Raw genomic sequence first — 20,785 nt, 5'->3', positions numbered from 1 at the left:
CTTTATGTAAGTTAGATCCCCTATGAGTTTGGGAGCTATTTTTCCTTTCCACCTGTAATGCTGCCGGCAGAGGCCAGGCAGGTTCCTGTTGGATTGAGGCAGACAGTAGAGAAACTGGAGCCCTAATGTGTCAGGCCATACCCGTTTATTGGAGTTTCGCAAAGACAGACGGGCAAATAAACAACAAAAGGGAAAGAGCTAATAAAAGAAAACCTATTCGCCCTGGTCGGTTGGCTCAGCGGTAGAGCATCGGCCTAGCGTGCGGAGGACCCGGGTTCGATTCCCGGCCAGGGCACACAGGAGAAGCGCCCATTTGCTTTTCCACCCCTCCGCCGCGCTTTCCTCTCTGTCTCTCTCTTCCCCTCCTGCAGCCAAGGCTCCATTGGAGCAAAGATGGCCCGGGCGCTGGGGATGGCTCTGTGGCCTCTGCCCCAGGTGCTAGAGTGGCTCTGGTCGCAACATGGCGACGCCCAGGATGGGCAGAGCATCGCCCCCTGGTGGGCAGAGCGTCGCCCCTGGTGGGCGTGCCGGGTGGATCCCGGTCGGGCGCATGCGGGAGTCTGTCTGACTGTCTCTCCCTGTTTCCAGCTTCAGAAAAATGAAAAAAAAAAAAAAAGAAAACCTATTCACGGTAAGGGCAAGGGAGCAAGGAAAACACCTCATGGTGGCAGTGGCAAGAGAGCGATCTGGGAGAATCAGTGCCCAGGGGAAGCACCCGCATTTTAAAGAGGCTATACACACATGCCTCTGCTACGTGCTCACGCACTAATAAGCAGAGTGCTTACAGCTGGTAAATCTGCAAGCAAGCCTAACACAGCTGCCCCACACCACTCAAAAGTGAAAGAAGACTGTTTCCAACTGGACCAGAGCTGCTCAGAGCTGTCTAGACAGAGAGAGGCCTAGCAGCCCTTCTGTGTCAAAATTGAGCTATTTCCACTGCATGAAATTTCCTTCTTTATTGCATGTCAAATTGGTAATTCCTGTTGGCATTGAATTAGTGACAATGACCATTGGTTGACAGATGGCGGAATAATTCGGTATCTTTTGAGAAGCTCACAGACGAGAGTAGAAAATAAGAATGGGCCTGACCTGTGGTGGCGCAGTGGATAAAGCGTCGACCTGGAAATGCTGAGGTCGCCGGTTCAAAACCCTGGACTTGCCTGGTCAAGGCACATATGGGAGTTGATGCTTCCAGCTCCTCCCCCCTGTCTCTCTCCTCTCTGTCTCTCTCTCTCTCCTCTCTAAAATGAATAAATAAAAATTAAAATTAAAAAAAGCTTTATTTAAAAAGAAAAAAGAAAATAAGAATGTCCACACATGGCTGGGAGCCTAATGTTCTAGGTTCTGGAGCTGTTTTGCCAGAGGAGTTGGCTACATCTCAGCTATAGCGCTTGTGAAACGTCAGGGCTGGAGGGGACTTCTGAAGTCCCTGTCCTCTTTACCCAGCACTTGTGTGATGTAATGAAAGTCATGATTAAAACAGGAGCTAGTTAACTGAGAGCTTATGAGTTCTAGAAACTGTGCTAAATCCTTCATAATCGTGGTTTCATCCAAGCCTCATGGCCATTTTACAAATCTGTTTTCAGATAGATACTGCACCAGTGCTGAGTTTCAAGTAACTAGTCCAGGTCACACGGAGTAATTAGTTGAGTTGGGCTTTGATTCAAGCTGATTCCAACCGCTAAACTTTTAATTACTTTGTTGTGTATGCTGTTTCTCTTCAAGGGTGGGTTCATAAGGAACGTTGGGTTCAAGCAAGGCGAGAATCTCGCCCTCAGTATTGAGTGTACGCTGACCACTGTGTCCGCACGCTCACTTAATTCTCACCTATACCGATAGGGTGGTCGATACTAGCGCACTCCCTGTGCAGAAGGGAAAGCAAGGCTCAGTAAATCGATCAGAGGTCACACAGGTAGCAACAGGCAGGGCCGCAGAACGAAGGGGTCTGCGTGCACTCCCTGCCTTGACCACGTCATCCTCAGCTCACTCAGGCACCACGCAGCCAGCACCGGGCGGGAGCCCGGCCTCGGCCTGAGCGGCTGCGGCCCGCCCCGGCCCAGCCCGGCGGCACGCCTCCGTCCGCACGCGCTTTCCGGCTCCGGGTCGGCTCGGCGGCGCTGGGACGCGGCGGGAGCGTGCGCGCGGTGACGTGCCGGGCGCCATGTTGGAGGGCTGGCGGTAGCGGCTCGGGAGACGCTCCTTCTCTCGGCCTCGCTCTCTCGCTCGCTTCCCCCGGCTCCCTGGGGTTCCCCCGCCCAGTCACCTGCGTGCGGGAGTGTGTGCGAGGGCGGGGGCGGGCGCGGGGGCGGGGACGGCGCTCGGGGCCCGGAGACCCGCGGAGCCTGGAGGGACTCCGGGGAGCCATGGACGTCGAGAGGCTGCAGGAGGCGCTGAAAGGTGGGGGTGGCCGCCCGCGCTCCTTGCTTCGGGCCGCCGCGGCCTCTGTCCTCGGGCTCCCGGGACAGCTGTACTTACCCGGACCCCATCCCCCCCCCCCGCCCCGGGGGCGGGAGTCCTGCGGGCAGCGCCCCCGCCCGTGCTCGGCTTTGTGTCCGCGCCGCCGGCTCTCGGCGGGGGGAGGGGAGCCGCAGCCTTCGCGGCCCGGCCCCGGCCCTGTCCCGGCGCTCCGGGCTTCGGCGGCGCGCGCGCGCGCAGCCCCTCCGGCAGGCGCTGGTTTCCATCAGTCCCGCAGGCCCCGCGTCAGCTTAGGAAAAAGGCAAAGGTTTGGAGGAGGGGAGGGGCAGCAGTTCAGGGTTTCTGGAGTCATCCTTCCACCCTAATTCTAGAGTGGTCGCCTTCCAAGCAACAGGCTTGACAACAGGTTTTCAAACACAATAGCGTGATTTCGACCTTTTGAGAATTACGCTTTGATAATTCAGAATCATTTTGGACGGCAATAAGAGGTGGGTGGTGTTTCTTAAAACGCAAATTTATGACCTTCATTTAGGTAAACAAATTCAGTGGAGCTTTGGACATTAATTTTGATCAGATTAGCAGATGGAGCTGATGCTGGTTTTATCCCAGACTACACTTTGAGAAAGATTGAATTCAGAATGGTTTGTGAAGTGAGTTCCCTATTTAGGAGGATTCTTGTTACCTGTGAAAGAAGAGTGTACACGTGGAGTAGAGCTTGGAGAGTTAAGGTGGATAGTTGGTTGAGACATAATTTTTTTTTCCTTGTTCTTAATATAAGGGAGGAAAGTTTGTTTTTAGAGGGCATTGAAAATGGTTGGTGGCCTTACGAGTAATACTGATAACTTTTCTTTCTTCCCTTATCTAGATTTTGAGAAGAGGGGAAAAAAGGAAGTTTGTCCAGTCCTGGATCAATTTCTCTGTCATGTAGCCAAGACTGGTGAAACAATGTGAGTTGAAAACATGTATTCCTTGTAACAGACCTATGTATCATTCAAAATTTCTTGAGAAGGGGAAAAATGTACTTTAGAAGAATTGAACAATCTGTAAAGCCCTGGTCATTTAAAGCAGTTATTGAGTGCATATATACTGCTCACAAATATTAGCTAATATTTCAAAATGAATATGAAGCTATAAAATGTCCCCTAATTTTTGTGAGCAGTTGTACTTGACTTCATGCATGGTCTGTAGTGAATTTTAATTTACCTTTTTTAAAAATTTTTATTTATTCATTTTTAGAGAGGAGAGAGAGAGGGAGAGAGAGAGACAGAGAGGAGAGAGAGACGGGGGGGGGGGGGGGAGCTGGAAGCATCAACTCCCTATGTGCCTTGACCAGGCAAGCCCAGGGTTTCGAACCGGCGACCTCAGCATTTCCAGATCGACGCTTTATCCACTGCGCTACCATAGGTCAGGCCTCTGTAGTGAATTTTAAACATTTGTTAAACTTCTTAAAAGGATGTGTATATTATATATTTATGCTTTAGTGCATTTAGTAAAACTTAGCCTGAAAGAGCCAGAGAAAAGAACAATGCCTTTTCCATTTATAACTCTTTTTTTTGGCCATAACAGGCTTATTTCCAAGATTTTGTGACTTGGATTCTATTTCAGATTCTTTTTTGGTGGTATTTTCTCATATTGTCTTATGTCCAACCTTACGTTGTCATATTTATATATGCGGGTGTTTAAGGTGTCCTGTCTGTATTTCAGGAGGACTCAGGATGGTTACCTGACAAATTCCAGTTGCTACAGTTTTGACTGTCCGACTGTCCTGTAAACTTTCTAGGATAGTTAACTTACATCTGCTCAGCATTTTATTAGGCTTGTTTCCAAATGTTGTAAATCCGAAACTTATACTCTGAAGTTAGGACTGTTGTCAAAAAAAACATTTCATTTTGTGTGTGAGTAGTTTGGGTAGCAGGACCTGTTTTCATACTCTAGTGAAGTTAAGCCCCAGAGAGCAGTGCGGTTTAGGTGACTTCTTTGTAGTCCTATCTTTGGATAAGGAGTGCGGAGCAGGAAGGGAAAGGTTTCTAGATGCAGTGTTAATAAGTGGGATTTTTTTTTTTTTTTTTTTTATTCATTTTAGAAAGGAGAGGGAGAGAGAGAGGAGAGACAGAGAGAGAGAAGGGGGGGGAGGAGCTGGAAGCATCAACTCCCATATGTGCCTTGACCAGGCAAGCCCAGGGTTTCGAACCAGCGACCTCAGCATTTCCAGGTTGACGCTTTATCCACTGCGCCACCACAGGTCAGGCCAATAAGTGGGATTTTTATGGACTCCCAACTCTTCTTGTTTTAAAATTTCTTTTTGAGGTCTACTGTAAGAATGTGAGTTTCAACAAGTGATGTGTACTTTCTTTGGGTTTAATAGAAAATGCTCTTTTCTCAAAAGATTTGTTTATGACTGTTGTGTAGCCTTAACTAGCCTGCCTTTAGAAAGAAAGAAAACTCCTTAGTGCTTTATTAAAATTACCATTCAACTTAAGAATGTGACTGTGATGTGTTGTTCAATCTTATATTTTTATTTATTGCATTTAAGAAATGGAACCATTTAGAAAAAGGAAAGTAATTTTAGTCTTTTAGAACACTTGATTGTAAAAAATGATTTAAAATAACTACAGTAACTGGTTTCATATAGATAAACTTAAAAATGAGTACATACCAGTTTTCAAAAAGAAATCACTGGTTGGTCCAAACTTACCATTTTCTACAGTACTAGGAGTAATAGCATTTTACTTTCAGAGTTTTGATACATAAGATTATATCAAACTATTTGTACATAAATACTTAAGAACCTCTTCCATTATTCTGCTTATCAGGTCAGTACAAACTGCCTTTCTTTTTTGATAAAATACAGTGGCTTGTAAATGTATAAATAGTTGAAAGAGTTGAAAAGAAAACTTCTTAATATCCTGACTGGATCACCAGGTAGCTAGAGAAATTTAACTGATGTTTCTGGACAATTATTTTGTCTTTATAAAGGACTTAAACAAAATGTCTCTGCCACCCCTATTAGGTTTTTGTACATTTACTAAGAATATTTTATATTAAAATGATTGGTGGTGGTAGGCTGTTATTTTAAGATATATTGTTTAAGCAGCTTATTTTTATACATTTAGCTTTATTATACATTTAGCCTTTGCGGTTTATATGTTTTTTAATGTGGAATGAGACACCTTCAATTTATTCCAAATTGAGGACAAATGCTTAGTTTCTATATTAATGTGGTTTTGGTTTTTTTTTTTTTTGTATTTTTCTGAAGCTAGAAACGGGGAGAGACAGTCAGATAGACTCCGCATGCGCCCGACCGGGATCCACCCGGCACGCCCACCAGGGGGCGATGCTCTGCCCACCAGGGAGCGATGCTCTGCCCCTCCGGGGCGTCACTCTGCTGCGACCAGAGCCACTCTAGCGCCTGGGGCAGAGGCCAAGGAGCCATCCCCAGCGCCCGGGCCATCTTTGCTCCAGTGGAGCCTCGGCTGCAAGAGGGGAAGAGAGAGACAGAGAGGAAGGAGGCGGGGGGTGGAGAAGCAAATGGACGCTTCTTCTATGTGCCCTGGCCGGGAATCGAACCCAGGTCCCGCACACGCCAGGCCAACACTCTACCGCTGAGCCAACCGGCCAGGGCCTTTATTAATGTTTTTTTTAAATTAATTTTTATTTATTGTGTTAACATGGATTCAAGTGTCGCACTCAATATAACACCCTCACCTCTAACCATGTGCCTCCCATTACACCCTCTTTGCTCCCCTCCTCCTAGCGGTTCCCCCTCTTCCCTCCGGGATTTGCTGATCTGTAATTTGTATCTATGTATTATGTATATATAAATTCACTTAATCCCTTTACCTTCTCTGATCCCATCCTGTCTTCCCTCTGATAGCTAGCTGTCCCTCTGACTGCTGTCCCTCTGCTCCTTGAGACCCTGCCTCTGCCTCTATTCCATTCCTCAGTTTACCTTGCTCATTAGATTCCACATATAAGCCAGCTCATGTGATGCTTTTCTTTCTCTGCCTGGCTTACTTCACTTAACATAATGATGTCCAGGTCCAACCATGCCATCGCAAAATGGAAGATTTCCTTCTTTTTCACAGCCACGTAGTATTCCATTGAGTATATGTAACCCGGTCCTTTTCTGTGTGTGTGACAGAATGAGACAGGAACGGAGAGAGATGAGAAGCTTCAATTCTTCATTGCTGCTCCTTAGTTGTTCATTGATTGCTTTCTCATATGTGCCTTGACCAGGGGGGCTCTAGCAGAGCAAGTGACCTTGGACTTCAGACGAGATTGGGGACTTTCAGGGTGATATGGCCGTAAACGACCTTGGACTTCAAACCAGCAACCGTGGGGTTGTGTTTATGATCCCATGCTCAAGCCAGTGTCCCCTCGCACAAGATGGTGAGCCTGTGCTCAAGCCAGATGAGCCACTGCTCAAGCTGGCAACCTTGGGGTTTTGAACCTGGGTTCTCCTCGTCCCAGTCTGATGCTCTATCTACTGCGCCACCGCCTGGTCAGGCTGAATCACATTGATTGATTTGTGAATATTGCACCAGCCTTTCCTCCCCAGAATAAATCCCACTTGGTCATGATGTATGATCTTTTTGATATTTTGCTGGATCCCGTTTGCTGATACTTTGTTGAGAATTTTAGCCTCTGTGGTCATCAGGGATACTGACTTAGAGTTTTCTTTCTCTGTAGTGGCTTTACCTGGTTTTAGAATAAGGATCATGCTTGCCTCTCCCTCTTGAATTTTTAGAATAGTTTGAGAACTATAGATGTTAGTTCTTCTTTGAATGCTAAAATTGCCTGCAAAGCCATCTGGTCCAGGATGTTTGTTTGCTGGCAGTTTTTTGATAACTGTTTTAATTTCATTTGTTTAATTGGTCTGTTTAGGTTTTCTGATTCTTCCAGATTGACTTTTGGAAGATTGTATGTTTCTATGAATTTATCCATTTTGCCTAGGTTGTCCAGTTTTTTGGCATATTAATCTTCTCTTACCATCCTTTATATTGCTGTGGTGTCAGTTGTTACTTATCCACTTTCATTTCTAATTTTATGCATTTGGATCTTCTCTTTTTTCCATGAGTCTGGTTAAAGATTTGTCAATCTTGTTTACCTTTTCAGAGAGCCAGGTCTTGGTTTCATTTGATCTTCTGTATTGTTTTTTTAGTTTTTATGTCATTTATTTCTGCTCTGATCTTTATTATTTCCTTCCTTCTATTTTCTCTGGGCTTTATTTGTTGTCTTTTTCTAGTTCGTTTAGGTACAGGGTTAGGCTATTTATTTGAGCTTTTTCTTGCTTAAGTTATGCCTGTAATGCTATGAACTCCTCTCAGTACTGCTTTTGCTGTGTCTTATAAATTTTGAGTTGTATGTTAATTTTTATTTCAGGAAATTTTTTATTCTTTGATCTCATTGTTTAACCCATTTGTTACTTAATAACATGCTATTTAGTTTCCAAGTGTTTGAATGTTTTTCAGTTTTTCTATTGTAGTTGATTTCTAGTTTCATGCCATTGTGGTCAGAGAAGATGCTTGATATGATTTCAATCTTCTTAAATTTATTAAGACTCGTTCTGTGCCCTAACATGTGGTCTATACTAGAGAATGTGCCATGAGCACTTGAAAGGAATGTATATTCTGCTACTTTGGGTGAAAAGTTCTGTAGATATCTATTAAATCCAGTTGATGGCTTTAGGCGACACCTGTGTTTTGGTCGTGCGACACCCGCCGGGGTCGCGACCCACAGGTTGAGAACCGCTGATCTAGTGTGTCATTTAAGGCCGCTGTTTCTTTGTTAATTTTCTGTCTGGAAGATCATCCATTGATATTAGCAGGGTATTAAAATCCCCTACTATTATATTATTGCTGTCAATCTTGCCCTTTATGTTCATCAAAATCTGCTTTATATATTTAGGTGCTCCTATATTAGGCACATAAATATTTACATGGTTATATCCTTCTGTTGGATTGCTCCCTTTATCATTATGTAGCGACCTTCTTTATCCCTTACTGTAGACTTTGTTTTAAAGTCTATTTTATCACATATAAGTATTGCTACTCCAGCTTTTTTTTCATTTCCATTTGCATAAAATATTTTTTTCCATCCTTCACTTTCAGTCTGTGTGTATCCTTTGTTCTGAAGTGGGTCTCTTGTAGACAGCATATGTACGGGTCCTGTTTTCTTATCCATGCAGCTACCTTATGTCTTTTGATTGGAGCATTTCATTCATTTACATTTAAGGTTATTATTAACATGTATTTATTTGTTGCCATTTTATTCTTTAAATCTACATTCTTCTCTTTCTCGATTTCTCTTTTTCTTTGCTCTTTTTTTAGTAGACTCCTTAGCAGTATTGGTTTGGTTGTAATGAATTCCTTTTTCTGGGAAACTTTATTTCTCCTTCAATTTTAAATGGTAGCCTTGCTGGATAAAGTAGTCTTGGTTGTAGGTTTTTTGTTTTTTGTTTGTTACAGAGACAGAAAGAGAGTCAGAGAGAGGGATAGATAGGGACAGACAGGAACAGAGAGAGATGAGAAGCGTCAATCATCAGTTTTTTGTTCTGGCACTTTAGTTGTTCATTGATTGTTTTCTCATATGTGCCTTGACCATAGGGCTACAGCAGACCGAGTAACCCCTTGCTCAAGCCAGTGATCTTGGGTCCAAGCTGGTGAGCTTTCCTCAAACCAGATGAGCCCGTGCACAAGCTAGCTACCTAAGGGTCTCGAACCTGGGTCCTCTGCATCCCAGTCTGATGCTTTATTCACTGTGCCACCGCCTGGTCAGGCTGTAGGATCTTGTTCTGCATTACTTTGAATATTTCTTGCCATTCCCTTCTGGCCTGAAGTGTTTCTGTTGAGAAGTCTGATGTCATCCTTATGGAGACTCCTTTGTAGGTAATTCACTGTTTTTCTCTTGTAGCTTTTAGTATTCTTTTAACTTTCACATCTTAGTTATGATGTGTCCTGATGTAGGCATCTTTGGGTTCCTTTTTATAGGGACTCTCTGTGCTTCTTGAACTTGTGTGACTTTTCCCCTCATCAATTTAGGGAAATTTCCAGCTATGATTTCTTCAAACAGGTTCTCTATCCCTTGTTTGTTCTCTTCTCCTTCAGGAAACCCTATGATGTGGATGTTGTTTCTCTTCATGTTGTCACAGAGATCTCTTAGAGTTTCCTCAGTCCTTCTGGGCCTCTTTTTGTTTTGCTGCTCTGCTTCCCTGCTTTTATTTATCTTGTCTTCTAAATCACTGATTCAATCCTCTGCTTCATCCAACCTGTTGATTCCTTCTACTGCCGTCTTCATTTCTGATACTGTATTTGTCATTTGTGACTGGTTCCATTTTATGAGTTTAATGTCCTTTTTGATACTTGCTATCTCTTTATTTATGTGCTCATTATGACCATTCATTGTTGCTCTAAGATCCTTAAGCTTCCTAAAAATCATTATTTTAAACTTTGACCTGGTAGTTTGATTACTTCCATTTCATATAGTTCATTCTCTGGGGATTTCTCTTGTTGATTTATTTGGGTCACATTTCTCAGTCTGTCCATTTTGTCTGTGTATTACATAGCGCTGTATTACTTTGAGTGTTTTGTAGTTTCTTTTTGAGGAAGGTGGGCTCGGTGGTACTGACCTCTAGGTCACCTGTTTTCCTTGTTCTATGAATGTTTCTTGAGGGTACTATTTTCCCTCCTATTGTCTGTGAATATTGAATGTAGTTGGACCTTTTGTGGATATGGTTATTCCTTTAGGCTTGCTACCTCTAAGAGTGAACCCTGATTGTGTGTATTACACACTGTGCCATGTCTGTCTTATTGCAAGTATTTGTTCTCCACAGTGTCCAGTGCCTGCTAGACTCCTCCTTTGGGTGTGCTGTTTGTGTAGTTAGCTGAATCTAGGGTTGGTACTGTTTGCCACGCACAACCAGTTGTGTTGGTTCTAGGTCTTCTTGGGTTGGCGTAAGCTGTTGTTTGTCACCCACTGTAGGTTACTTGTCTGCAGCTACAGCAGTTCGATGTTTGTATCTGCATTTTCTGTACCTGGGTAGTGTGAGAGGGGCCAACCTGTGTGTAAGGATCAGCTTACTCCTGCTTAGAGATGACAGCAGCTCTGTAAAAGCCTCAAGCTCTGTAAGATTTTCCTCCACTTTTCAGCTGCTCTACTTCCTCTTGCAGCTGCCTGGTCTTCACACAGAATCTTCTGTAGAAAGACTAGTGTGGGCCCAGACTGACCTTACCCAGTCAGCTTCTCTTCTGGTTGCAAGCTTGTTGGGTTAGGAGGGCTGAGGTTGGTAATCAAACATCAGTGGGACCCCGTTTCAGGGGTCTCTTGGTCAGTATCTCAGTCTGGGGAAAGTGGCCCCTACTCCAGAGCATAATACCTCTGCCACTGCCAGATGCTCACATTTTACTTCTCCCCAACAAGGTGAGCAGCAGGTTCAGGCCAAAGTAGGTCTGACAGCCCCCTCTGCAGTAGTTCTTACAGCTGGTGAAACCCTGGTCTCAGGGAGGAAGACTGAGAGAGTCTTCTCCTGGAGTGACTGTGCCCCTGCAGAAAGTGGCTGAGCCCCTCAACCAGATCCAATACTAGGCTCACAGGGACCCACACTTTAAATGTCCATGCTCCAAACCTCTCTCCCTTCCCCCTGTGGAATCTAGCTCAGCAGGGCAGGATATCCAGCACCCAGGCAGGCTGACTGTGAAGCTCCACCCTGTCCAATGCACATGAGCTGCTGTACCAGTGCTGATCACAGAGAGCGAAATTTGCCTCAACTGGCCCGGGTGTGAGGAGCCCTTCCTTTGGATACCACTCTGGCAAGGGTTGTTAGGTCCTGACCCGATGCTCTCTGCAGTTGGCCCCTGGATGTGCCAGCTCTGGGCCTCCCTGGCAGGAATCTAGTGCAGACAAGTGGGAAACACTGCCTGTGACTGGCACTCAGCAACCTTCTTTGAGCTGCAGGCAATCCAGAGTTTGTAGTTGCTTCTGCTGGGCCCAGGGCACATGAAAATACCAAGGTGCACTCCTAGGCTTGCTTTTACCCATACTGGTCCTGGGGGGAAGGGTCACTGAGTTCCACTTCCTGCAGCCTTTCTGCTTTCTGGCTGCTTTTTGAGCTCCACCACTTTAAAAACCTCTGCTGGAGTCTGGAGTCTGCATCAATTCAGGGATTAGGAAGGGTCGTGGGTGTGGCTCTGACCTGGCCCAGGTGTCAGTCTGGCCAGACTTTTTCAGTAGACCTCAGGCGGTGTGGCCCTAGGAGTCCAGTGTGTCCCCTAAGACCCAGAGGTGAGATCTCCTTGCTCTCTGGACATTTTCCGCAGAGTCTCTGGTGAGGCAGAAGCACCAGTCATACACTCAGGAGACTGTAAGGGGAGCTCCGGTCTCAACACCAGAAAACTGAGTCACTGACATGCCCTTTGCTTCCTGACCTCTCAGAACAACCCGTTGCCATGACTGGGGTAAGAGAGACTCCCGAGGGCAGAGCAGTTTCTTCCCAGGGTGGTGCCACTCAGAGGGGACACTCTGCCCAAGAAAGATGGCGACTGTACCATTGTAGACTGACTCAGCACAGGAGTTCTGGTGGTCGTCCCCACAGTGTCTCTTGCTGGGCCTCCAACTTTACACTCTCCTCATGCAACTCTAGTCTGCTCAGCTCTCCTCCACCGAAACCCCAGGTACGTGGTTGTGAATGAGATTTTCTGAGCGGGCCCTTTAAGATGGAGCTTGTGTCTCTGAGAGGTCTGTCTCTTTCTCGCAGACAGAAATCTGGCTCTTTTCACAGCTAAGTGCTGCGTGGGCGCCTCCTCAAGGCTCTGGGGCTCTTGGTTGAGGGTCCAGGACTAGGGCTGAGCAACCACACCTCTCAGGGTGACCCTCCCCACAGTGAGTGTCCCTCTGGACCCTCAGCTGCCACCGCTCACTCTTGGGAGTGGGCAGCACTCTCCACGTCTTCACCCTTTGTACCAGTTTCCATGTGGCTTCTTCTGTGATCCTTGGTTATAGACTCCTCTTAGTTTAGTCCAAAGTTGGTTTTTCAAGATCATTGGCCTTAAATTAAGTTGTAATCCAGTTTGGTCCTTGGAGGTGGCAGTTGGAATGTCTGCCTACTCCATCAGCGTCTTTTTCTATTTCTTGTCTTGTTGATAATAGCTAATCTATTATCATATATCTGTTGGCCATTTTTATTTCTTCTTGGGAGAAGTGTCTGTTCATGTCCTCTTCCCATTTTTTTTTTTTTTTTTTTTTTTTTTTTTTGCATTTTTCTGAAGCTGGAAACAGGGAGAGACAGACAGACTCCCGCATGCGCCCGACCGGGATCCACCTGGCACGCCCACCATGAGGTGACGCTCTGCCCATCAGGGGGCAATGCTCTGCCCATCCTGGGCGTCGCCATGTTGCGACCAGAGCCACTCTAGCGCCTGAGGCAGAGGCCACAGAGCCATCCCCAGCGCCTGGGCCATCTCTGCTCCAATGGAGCCTTGGCTACGGGAGGGGAAGAGAGAGAGAGGAAGGCGCGGCGGAGGGGTGGAGAAGCAAATGGCCGCTTCTCCCATGTGCCCTGGCCGGGAATCGAACCCGGGTCCTCCGCACGCTAGCTCTTCCCATTTTTTTTATTGGATTGTTTGCTGCTGAGTTTTGTGAGTACTTTGTACATTTTGGATATTAACCCCTTATCTGAGCTGTTGTTTGAAAATATCTCCCATTTAGTTGGCTGTTTTGTTGTCCGTTTCTTTTGCTGTGCAGAAGCTTCTTAGTTTGATGTAGTCACCATTGATTTTTCTTTGCCTTTACTTCTCTTGCCTTTGGGGTCAAATTCATAAAATGTCCTCTACAGCTGAGGTCCATGAGTGAGTGCCGGGGTCCAGCCCCGGGGGGAATCCAGGGGTCCCACAGGAAGAGACGGCGTCGGCATGAATCGAGTGAGAGCCGGATTCCTTTTTCTCTTTAGCATTTACTGCCAGGCATCTCTGCCAAATGCTGGTCTAGCTTTATTTTTATACACATAAACTAAGTTACAATCACATGGTATTTTGAATACACTGATTAATAATTGTTTTTGTTTCACTATGGTTACATATTTCTAGGCAACAGTTCATTTCTATAAGCTATAAATCAGGTGGTAAGTCATTCAAAGTACAGTTATACAATAACTTGAATAGCAATAACAATATTGGTACAAACTTCTAAAAGGTCAGTACTGATTAATAACTCTACCTTACCTAAGGTCATATTGTCTAGTCAACTTTTATTTATCTACTAATTATACACTAGTTAAGTTCTAACTTTATTTTTCTCAGAGTGTTCCACCACCTGCAGGTCAGGTATGCAAGAAGAAAGGAAAGTTTCTTTACCACATGAAAAGGCTAGGGAGGTAAAGTGATGAATTAAGTGAAGGCTGAAAGGTGCTTCTGTGTATAGTTACTGTTTCCTACCTATTCATAAGTCACAATCTATTTTTTCTAATATGACTAATAAGAAGGAATTCTCCTACAAACTTAACCCTTTTCGAGGGATATCATAGCCAGCCTCTTATATCTATGAGCCCCAGGCAAAGGGGCTTACAGGCTTTTCTGTGGAACTCACACCCTCTGTCTCATTTCCAAAGAAATTACGAATCTACAGGGAAAGCACGGTACTATTATCCCTGTGCCATATATGATAGTACACACCCAGAAAAGGGGGGGTATAAGGCCAAATTAATTCAAAAGGTCAAAGGGGGAAGTATCGATGTGCCTTTTCTCTCTGCTGTGACTTTGTCAACCAGCAGCCATTCATCTTCACTGCGGTGACTTTGTCAACCAGCAGCCATTGGTCTTCTCTGCTATGACTTTGTCAATCAGCAGTTTTGGATCTTCTTCTGCTGTGACCTTGTCAGCCAGCAGTTGTGGATCTTCTCTCCTGTGACCTTGTCAGCCAGCAGTTGTTGATCGGTTTCCGACAAGTGAGTTTAGTACCTATGTTTTCTTCTATGTAATTTATTGTTTCAGAAATTATATTTAGGTATTTGTTCCATTTTGAATGAATTTTTGTGCAATGAGACAAACTGTAGTCAAGTTTCATTCTTTTGCATGTGGCTTTCCAATTTTCCTAGCACCATTTATTGAAGAGGCTTGCTTTTATCCATTGTGAGTTTTGGGCTCCTTTGTCAAAGATGATTTGCCCGTATACAGTATATGTGGTTTTATTTCTGGGTTCTCTGTTCTGTTCCATTGGTCTGTGTCTTTTTTTCTGTCAATACCTTGGCTAGGTTTTTTTTTGTTTGTTTTTTTATTTTCTTTTTCTGTAGTTAGAAGCAGGAAGACAGAAAGAGACACCCGCATACGCCCGACTGAGATCCACCCAGCATGCCCACTAGGGGGCAATGCTCTGCCTCTCTGGTATGTTGCTCGGTTGCAACTGGAGCCATTCTAGCACCTGAGGTGGAGGCCACGAAGCCATCCTCAGAGCTGGGGCCAACTTTGCTCCATTGGAGCTGTGGCTGCAGGAGGGGAAGAGAGAAAGAAAGGAGAGGGGGAAGCATGGAGAAGCAGAAAGGCGCTTCTCCTGTGTGTTCCGGCCGGAAGGAGTTCTACATGCTGGGCCAATGCTTTACCACTGAGCCAAGCGGCCAGGGCCCAATACCATGCTCTTCTGATTATCGTGGCCCTGTAGTATCATATAGTATAAGGTCAGGTATTGTAAGGCCTCCAGCCTTGTTTTTCTTTTTTCCTTAGGATTACTTTGGTTATTTGGGGTTTTTTATGCTTCCATCTAAAACATATTTTTGTTTTGTTTTTAAAAAAATGACATTGGAATTTTGATGGGAATTGCATTAAATTTGTATATTGTTTTGGGTAATATAGCCATTTTAACTATATTTATTCTTTGTATCCAAGAACAAAAAGTATTTTTCCATTTCATTGTATCTTTTTCAATTTCCTTTAATAATGCTTTGTAGTTTTCAATATTTGGTCCTTTACATTCTTTGTTATGTTTATTCCTAGGTATTTTATATTTTTTGTTGAAAGTGTAAAAGGGATTATTTTTTTAGATCATTTTTTGAAGTTTCATTGTTAGCATATAAGAAAGCAATAGACTTCTTTATATTAATTTTTTATTCTGTGACTTTATTGGTTTATTGTTTCTGTGGAGTCTTTTGGTTTTTCTATATATGGGATCATATCATCTCCAAAATGTGTAACCTTTACTTCTTCTTTCTCTGTATGAATGCCTTTTATTTTTTTCTCTTGTCTGATTGCTCTGGCTAGAACTTCCTGCCCTATGTTTAATAGGAGTGAAGAGAATGGGCAGCCTTATCTTATTCCTGATTTTAGAGGAAACGTTTTCAGTTTTTTTACCATTTAGTATTATGTTACTTGATGGTTTGTCATAAATGGCCTTTATTATGTTGAGGTATTTTCCTTCTAAATCCATTTTGTTGAGTGTTTTAAACATAAAATGATGTTGTATTTTATTGAATGCCTTTTCTTCATCTCTTGCTAGGATCATATGGCTTTTGTTCTTTGTTTTGGTGATATGGTGTATTACATTAATTGTTTTATGTATGTTGAACCATCCTTGTGCTTCTGGGATGAATCCCACTTGATCATGATGTATTTTTTTTTAATGTAGTGTTATATTCGATTTGCTAGTATTTTGTTTAGGATTTTTGCATTTGTATTCATTAGAGATATTGGTTGATAGTTTTCTTTTTTTTTGTTGTCCTTGCTGGGCTTTGGTATTAGGGTTATGTTGGCCTCATAAAATGTTTGGAAGTATTGCTTCTTCAATCTTTTGGAAGACTTTGAGAAGGATAGGAACTAAATCTTTGAGTGTTTGGTAGATTTCACTAGTAAAGCGGTCTGGTCCAGACTTTTTTTTTGAAGATGTTTTTGATAGTTTCTATTTCCTCCCTGCTTATTGGTCTATTTAGGCTTTCTACCTCTTCATGATTCAGTCTGGGAAGATTGTACTGTTCTAGGGATTTATCCACTTCTTCTAGATTGTTGAATTTGGTGGCATATAGTTTTTCTTTTCTTTTTTTAATTTTTTACAGAGACAGAGAGTGAGTCAGAGAGAGGGATAGACAAGAACAGACAGACAGGAACGGAGAGATGAGAAGCATCAATCATTAGTTATTCATTGCATGTTGCAACACCTTAGTTGTTCATTGATTGCTCTCATATGTGCCTTGACCGCTGGCCTTCAGCAGACTGAGTAACCCCTTGCTGGAGCCAGCGACCTTGGGCTCAAGCTGGTGGAATTTTGCTCAAACCAGATGAGCCCGCGCTCAAGCTAGCGACCTCAGGGGTCTCAAACCTGGGTCCTCTGCATCCCGGTCTGACGCTCTATCCACTGCGCCACCGCCTGGTCAGGTGGCATATAGTTTTTCATAGTATTCTACCATAATCCTTTGTGTATCTATGATATCTGGTAATTTCTCCTCTTTCATTGCAGATATTGTTTATATGAGTCTTTTCTCTTTTTTCCTTAGAGAGTCTTGCCAGGGGTTTGTCTTTTTTGTTGATCTTTTCAAAGAACTATCACTTTGTTGTATTGATTTCTTCTATAGTTTTCTGTTCTATATTTCATTTATTTCTGCTCTAATTTTTATTTCCTGTCTTCTGCTGATTTTAGGTTGCCTTTGTTCTTTTTTTAGTTCCTTGCAATGTGATGTGAAGTTGTTTACTTGGACTCTCTCTTCTATTTTCATATAAACCTGTAATGATACTAAGTTCTCTCTTATTACTGCTTTTACTGCATCCCAGAGATTCTGATAATGTCATATTGTCATTTTCTTTTGCTTGTATATATCTTTTGATTTCTGCTTTTATTTCTTATTTGACTCAGTTTATAGAAGTATGTGGTTTAGTTTCCACATTTTTGTGGGTATGTTGACTTCTTTTTTGCAGTTGAATTCTAATTTCAAAGCCTTACAATTAGAGAATATGCTTTGTATAATTTCAGTCTGAATTTGTTGATGTTAGTTTTGTGGCCTAGCATATGGTCTATTCTTGAGAATGTTCCATGTACAGTGGAGAAAAATATAAACTCTAGTTCTGGATGAACTATCCTGTAGATGTCCATTTGTTCTAGTGTTTCATTTAAGAACAGTATTTCTTTTTTTTTTTGTATTTTTCTGAAGTTGAAAACAGGGAGGCAGTCAGACTCCCACATGCGCCCGACTGGGATCCACCCAGCATGCCCACCAGGGGGCGTTGCTCTGTTGCAACCAGAGCCATTATAGCGCCTGTGGCAGAGGCCACAGAGCCATCCTCAGCGCCCGGGCCAACTTTGCTCCAATGGAGCCTTGGCTGCGGGAGTGGAAGAGAGAGATAGGAGAGGGGGACGGGTAGAGAAACAGATGGGTGCTTCTCCTGTGTGCCCTGGGACTCCTGCACGCCAGGCTGACACTCTACCACTGAGCCAACCGGCCAGGGCCTAAGGACAATATTTCTTTATTGATCTTCTGTTTGGATGAACGATGTAAAGTGATGAATGGTGTATTGATTTTATACACTGCTTTCTGATAGCTCTGTGTCTTGGTTGGTTCTTTGTTTTTGTGTTTTTGTCATTTGTTTTTGTTTGGTGGAACTCCATACTTCTATCCTCTGTTTCTTCTATTTTTTTAAGCTATGTGTTTCAGTACTGGTATTTTCAGGGGTGGTTACCATTAGGTTATTAAAAGAAAATTTACAATATTAGAGTCCATTATCTCATGAGTGCTTCTGCACTCCATCCTCCTCTGCTACTGCTGATCTTTATCTTCTCCCTTTTACGTTATTGTTGTCACAGATTATCCTTGGTTTTTTTTTTTTATTTTGTTTTTTTTTTTGTATTTTCTGAAGCTGGAAACGAGGAGAGACAGTCAGACAGACTCCCGCATGCACCCGGCCAGGATCCACCTGGCATGCCCACCAGGGGGCGACACTCTGCCCACCAGGGGGCGATGCTCTGCCCATCTGGGACATCGCTCTGTTGTAACCAGAGCCATTCTAGCGCCTGAGGTAGAGGCCATGGAGCCATCCTCAGCGCCCGGGCCAACTTTGCTCCAATGGAGTTCTGGCTGCGGGAGGAGAAGAGAGAGACAGAGAGGAAGAAGAGGGGGAGGGGTGGAGAAGCAGATGGGCGCTTCTCCTATGTGCCCTGGCCGGGAATCGAACCCGGGACTCCCGCACACCAGGCCGATGCTCTACCACTGAGCCAACCGGCCAGGGCCTCTTGTGCCCATTTTTTGATTGGATTCTTTGTTTTTCTGGTGTTGAGTTTTACAAGTCCTTTATAAATTTTAGTTATTAACTCCTTATCAGACGTATTGTCAAATATGTTATTCCATTGTGTGGTTTGTGTTTTTATTCTGTTCATATTGTCTTTAGCTGTGCAAAAAGCTTTTTAGTTTGATATAGTCCCATTTGTTTATCCTGTCTTTTATTTCATTTGCCTGTGGAGATAGATAAATCAGCAAACATATTGCGATAAATGTCGGTGAGCTTACTGCCTAAGTTTTCTTCTAGGAGACTTATGGTTTCTGGATTTACATTTAAGTCCTTTATCCATTTTGAGTTTATTTTCGTGCATGGTGTAACTTGGTGGTCTAGTTTAATTTTTTTGCATGTAGCTGTCCAGTTTACCCAACACCATTTGTTAAAGAGACTGTCTTTACTCCACTGTATGCTCTTACCTCCTTTGTCAAATATCAATTGTCCATAAAGATGTGGGTTTATTTCTGGGTTCTCTGTTCTGTTCCATTGATCTATAAGCCTCTTCTTATGCCAGTACCAAGCTGTTTTGAGTACAATGGCCTTGTAATATAACTTGATATCAGGAAGTGTGATGCCTCCCACTTTATTCCTCTTTTTCAAGATTGCTGAGGCTATTCGTGTTCTTTTTTGGTTTTATATAGATTTTTGGAATATGTGTTCTATATATCTTTGAAGTATGCCATTGGTATTTCAATTGATATTGCATTGAATTTATAAATTGCTTTGGGTAATATACACATTTTAATTATGTTTATTCTTCCTAACCATGAGCACAATATATGCTTCCACTTGTTTGTGTCTTCCTTGATTTCTTTCATCAATGTTTTATAATTTTCTGAGTTCAAGTCTTTAGTCTCCTTGGTTAAATTTACTCCATGTACTTTTTGTTGTTGTTGTTGCAATAGTGAAGAGGATTGTTTCTCTTTCTGACATTTAATTTCTGACACTTAATTTCTCTTTCTAACATTTCATTGTTTGTGTATAAAAATGCCTCTGATTTCTGTGTATTAATTTTATATCCTGCCACCTTCCTGAATTCGTTTATTAGGTCCAGTAGGTTTTGGGGTTTTTTTTGACAGAGAGAGAGAGGGATAGACAGACAGGAACGGAGAGAGATGAGAAGCATCAATCATTAGTTTTTCGTTGCGACACCTTAGTTGTTCATTGATTGCTTTCTCACATGTGCCTTGACCGGGAGCTATAGCAGATCGAGTATCCCCTCGCTGGAGCCAGTGACCTTGGGTCCAAGCTGGTGAGCTTTGCTCAAACCAGATGAGCCCGTGCTCAAGCTGGCAATCTCGGGGTCTCGAACCTGGGTCCTCTGCATCCCAGTCTGACGCTCTATCCACTGTGCCACCGCTTGGTCAGACGGTCCAGTGGTTTTTTGACTGAGACTTTAGGGTTTTCTATATACAGTTTTATATCATCTGCAAATAATGATAGTTTCAATTCTTTTTTTTCCAATTTGGATGCCTTTTATTTCTTGTTCTTATCTGATAGCTGTTGCTAGGACTTCCAGAACTATATTGAATAAGAGTAGTGAAAGGGGGCACCCCTGCCTTGTTTTTGATTTTAGGAGAATTGCTTTTAATTTTTCTCCATTAACTATAATGTTGGCTGTGGGTTTGTCACAGATGGTCTTTATCATGTTGAGGTATGTTTCCTGTATTCCCATTTTCCTAAGAGTTTTGTTCATAAATGGGTGCTGGATTTTATCAAGTGCTTTTTCTGCATCTATTGAAATTATCATGTGATTTTTCTTCTTCCTTTTGTTTATGTGGTGAATCACATTAATTGATTTATGAATGTTGTACCATCCTTGCCTCCCCAGAATAAATCTCGCTTAGTTATGATGTATGATTTTTTTCATGTATTACTGGATCTGGTTTGCTAAATTTTGTTGAGGATTTTAGCATCTAAATTCATCAGGGATATTGGTCTATAATTTTCTTTCTTTGTGTTGTCCTGTCTGGTTTTGGAATCAGAATTATGCTCGCCTGATAAAGGAACTTGGAAGTGTTCCTTCCTCCTGAATTTTATAAATATCTTGAGAAGGATAGGAGTTAGTTCTTCTTTGAATATTTGGTAGAGTTCACCAGAGAAGCCATCAGGCCCAGGAGTTTTGTTTTTTGGGA

At 43.2% G+C, this 20,785-nt stretch overlaps 1 protein-coding gene across 2 annotated transcripts in view; it reads left to right on the top strand.

The window, feature by feature from the left end:
- Positions 1-2,143: 2,143 nt before the first annotated feature.
- The window catches only part of PPP4R2 (protein phosphatase 4 regulatory subunit 2), a 99,102-nt gene continuing 80,460 nt past the window's right edge, over positions 2,144-20,785 (top strand). Inside the window, exons 1-2 of one of the 2 annotated variants that reach the window (XM_066244592.1) lie at positions 2,144-2,397; positions 3,281-3,362. In XM_066244592.1, the coding sequence (XP_066100689.1) occupies positions 2,364-2,397; positions 3,281-3,362 (116 nt within the window). In that variant the 5' untranslated portion in view covers positions 2,144-2,363. Of the gene's footprint in view, positions 2,398-3,225; positions 3,363-20,785 lie in introns of those variants that run through there. The other variant, XM_066244591.1, reaches the window with a different exon arrangement.

Source organism: Saccopteryx bilineata, chromosome 10 (genome assembly GCF_036850765.1).
Source record: "Saccopteryx bilineata isolate mSacBil1 chromosome 10, mSacBil1_pri_phased_curated, whole genome shotgun sequence".
NCBI lineage: Eukaryota > Metazoa > Chordata > Mammalia > Chiroptera > Emballonuridae > Saccopteryx > Saccopteryx bilineata.
Note: the sequence above shows the minus strand (reverse complement) of the source record. Positions and strands in the feature narration are given on the sequence as shown.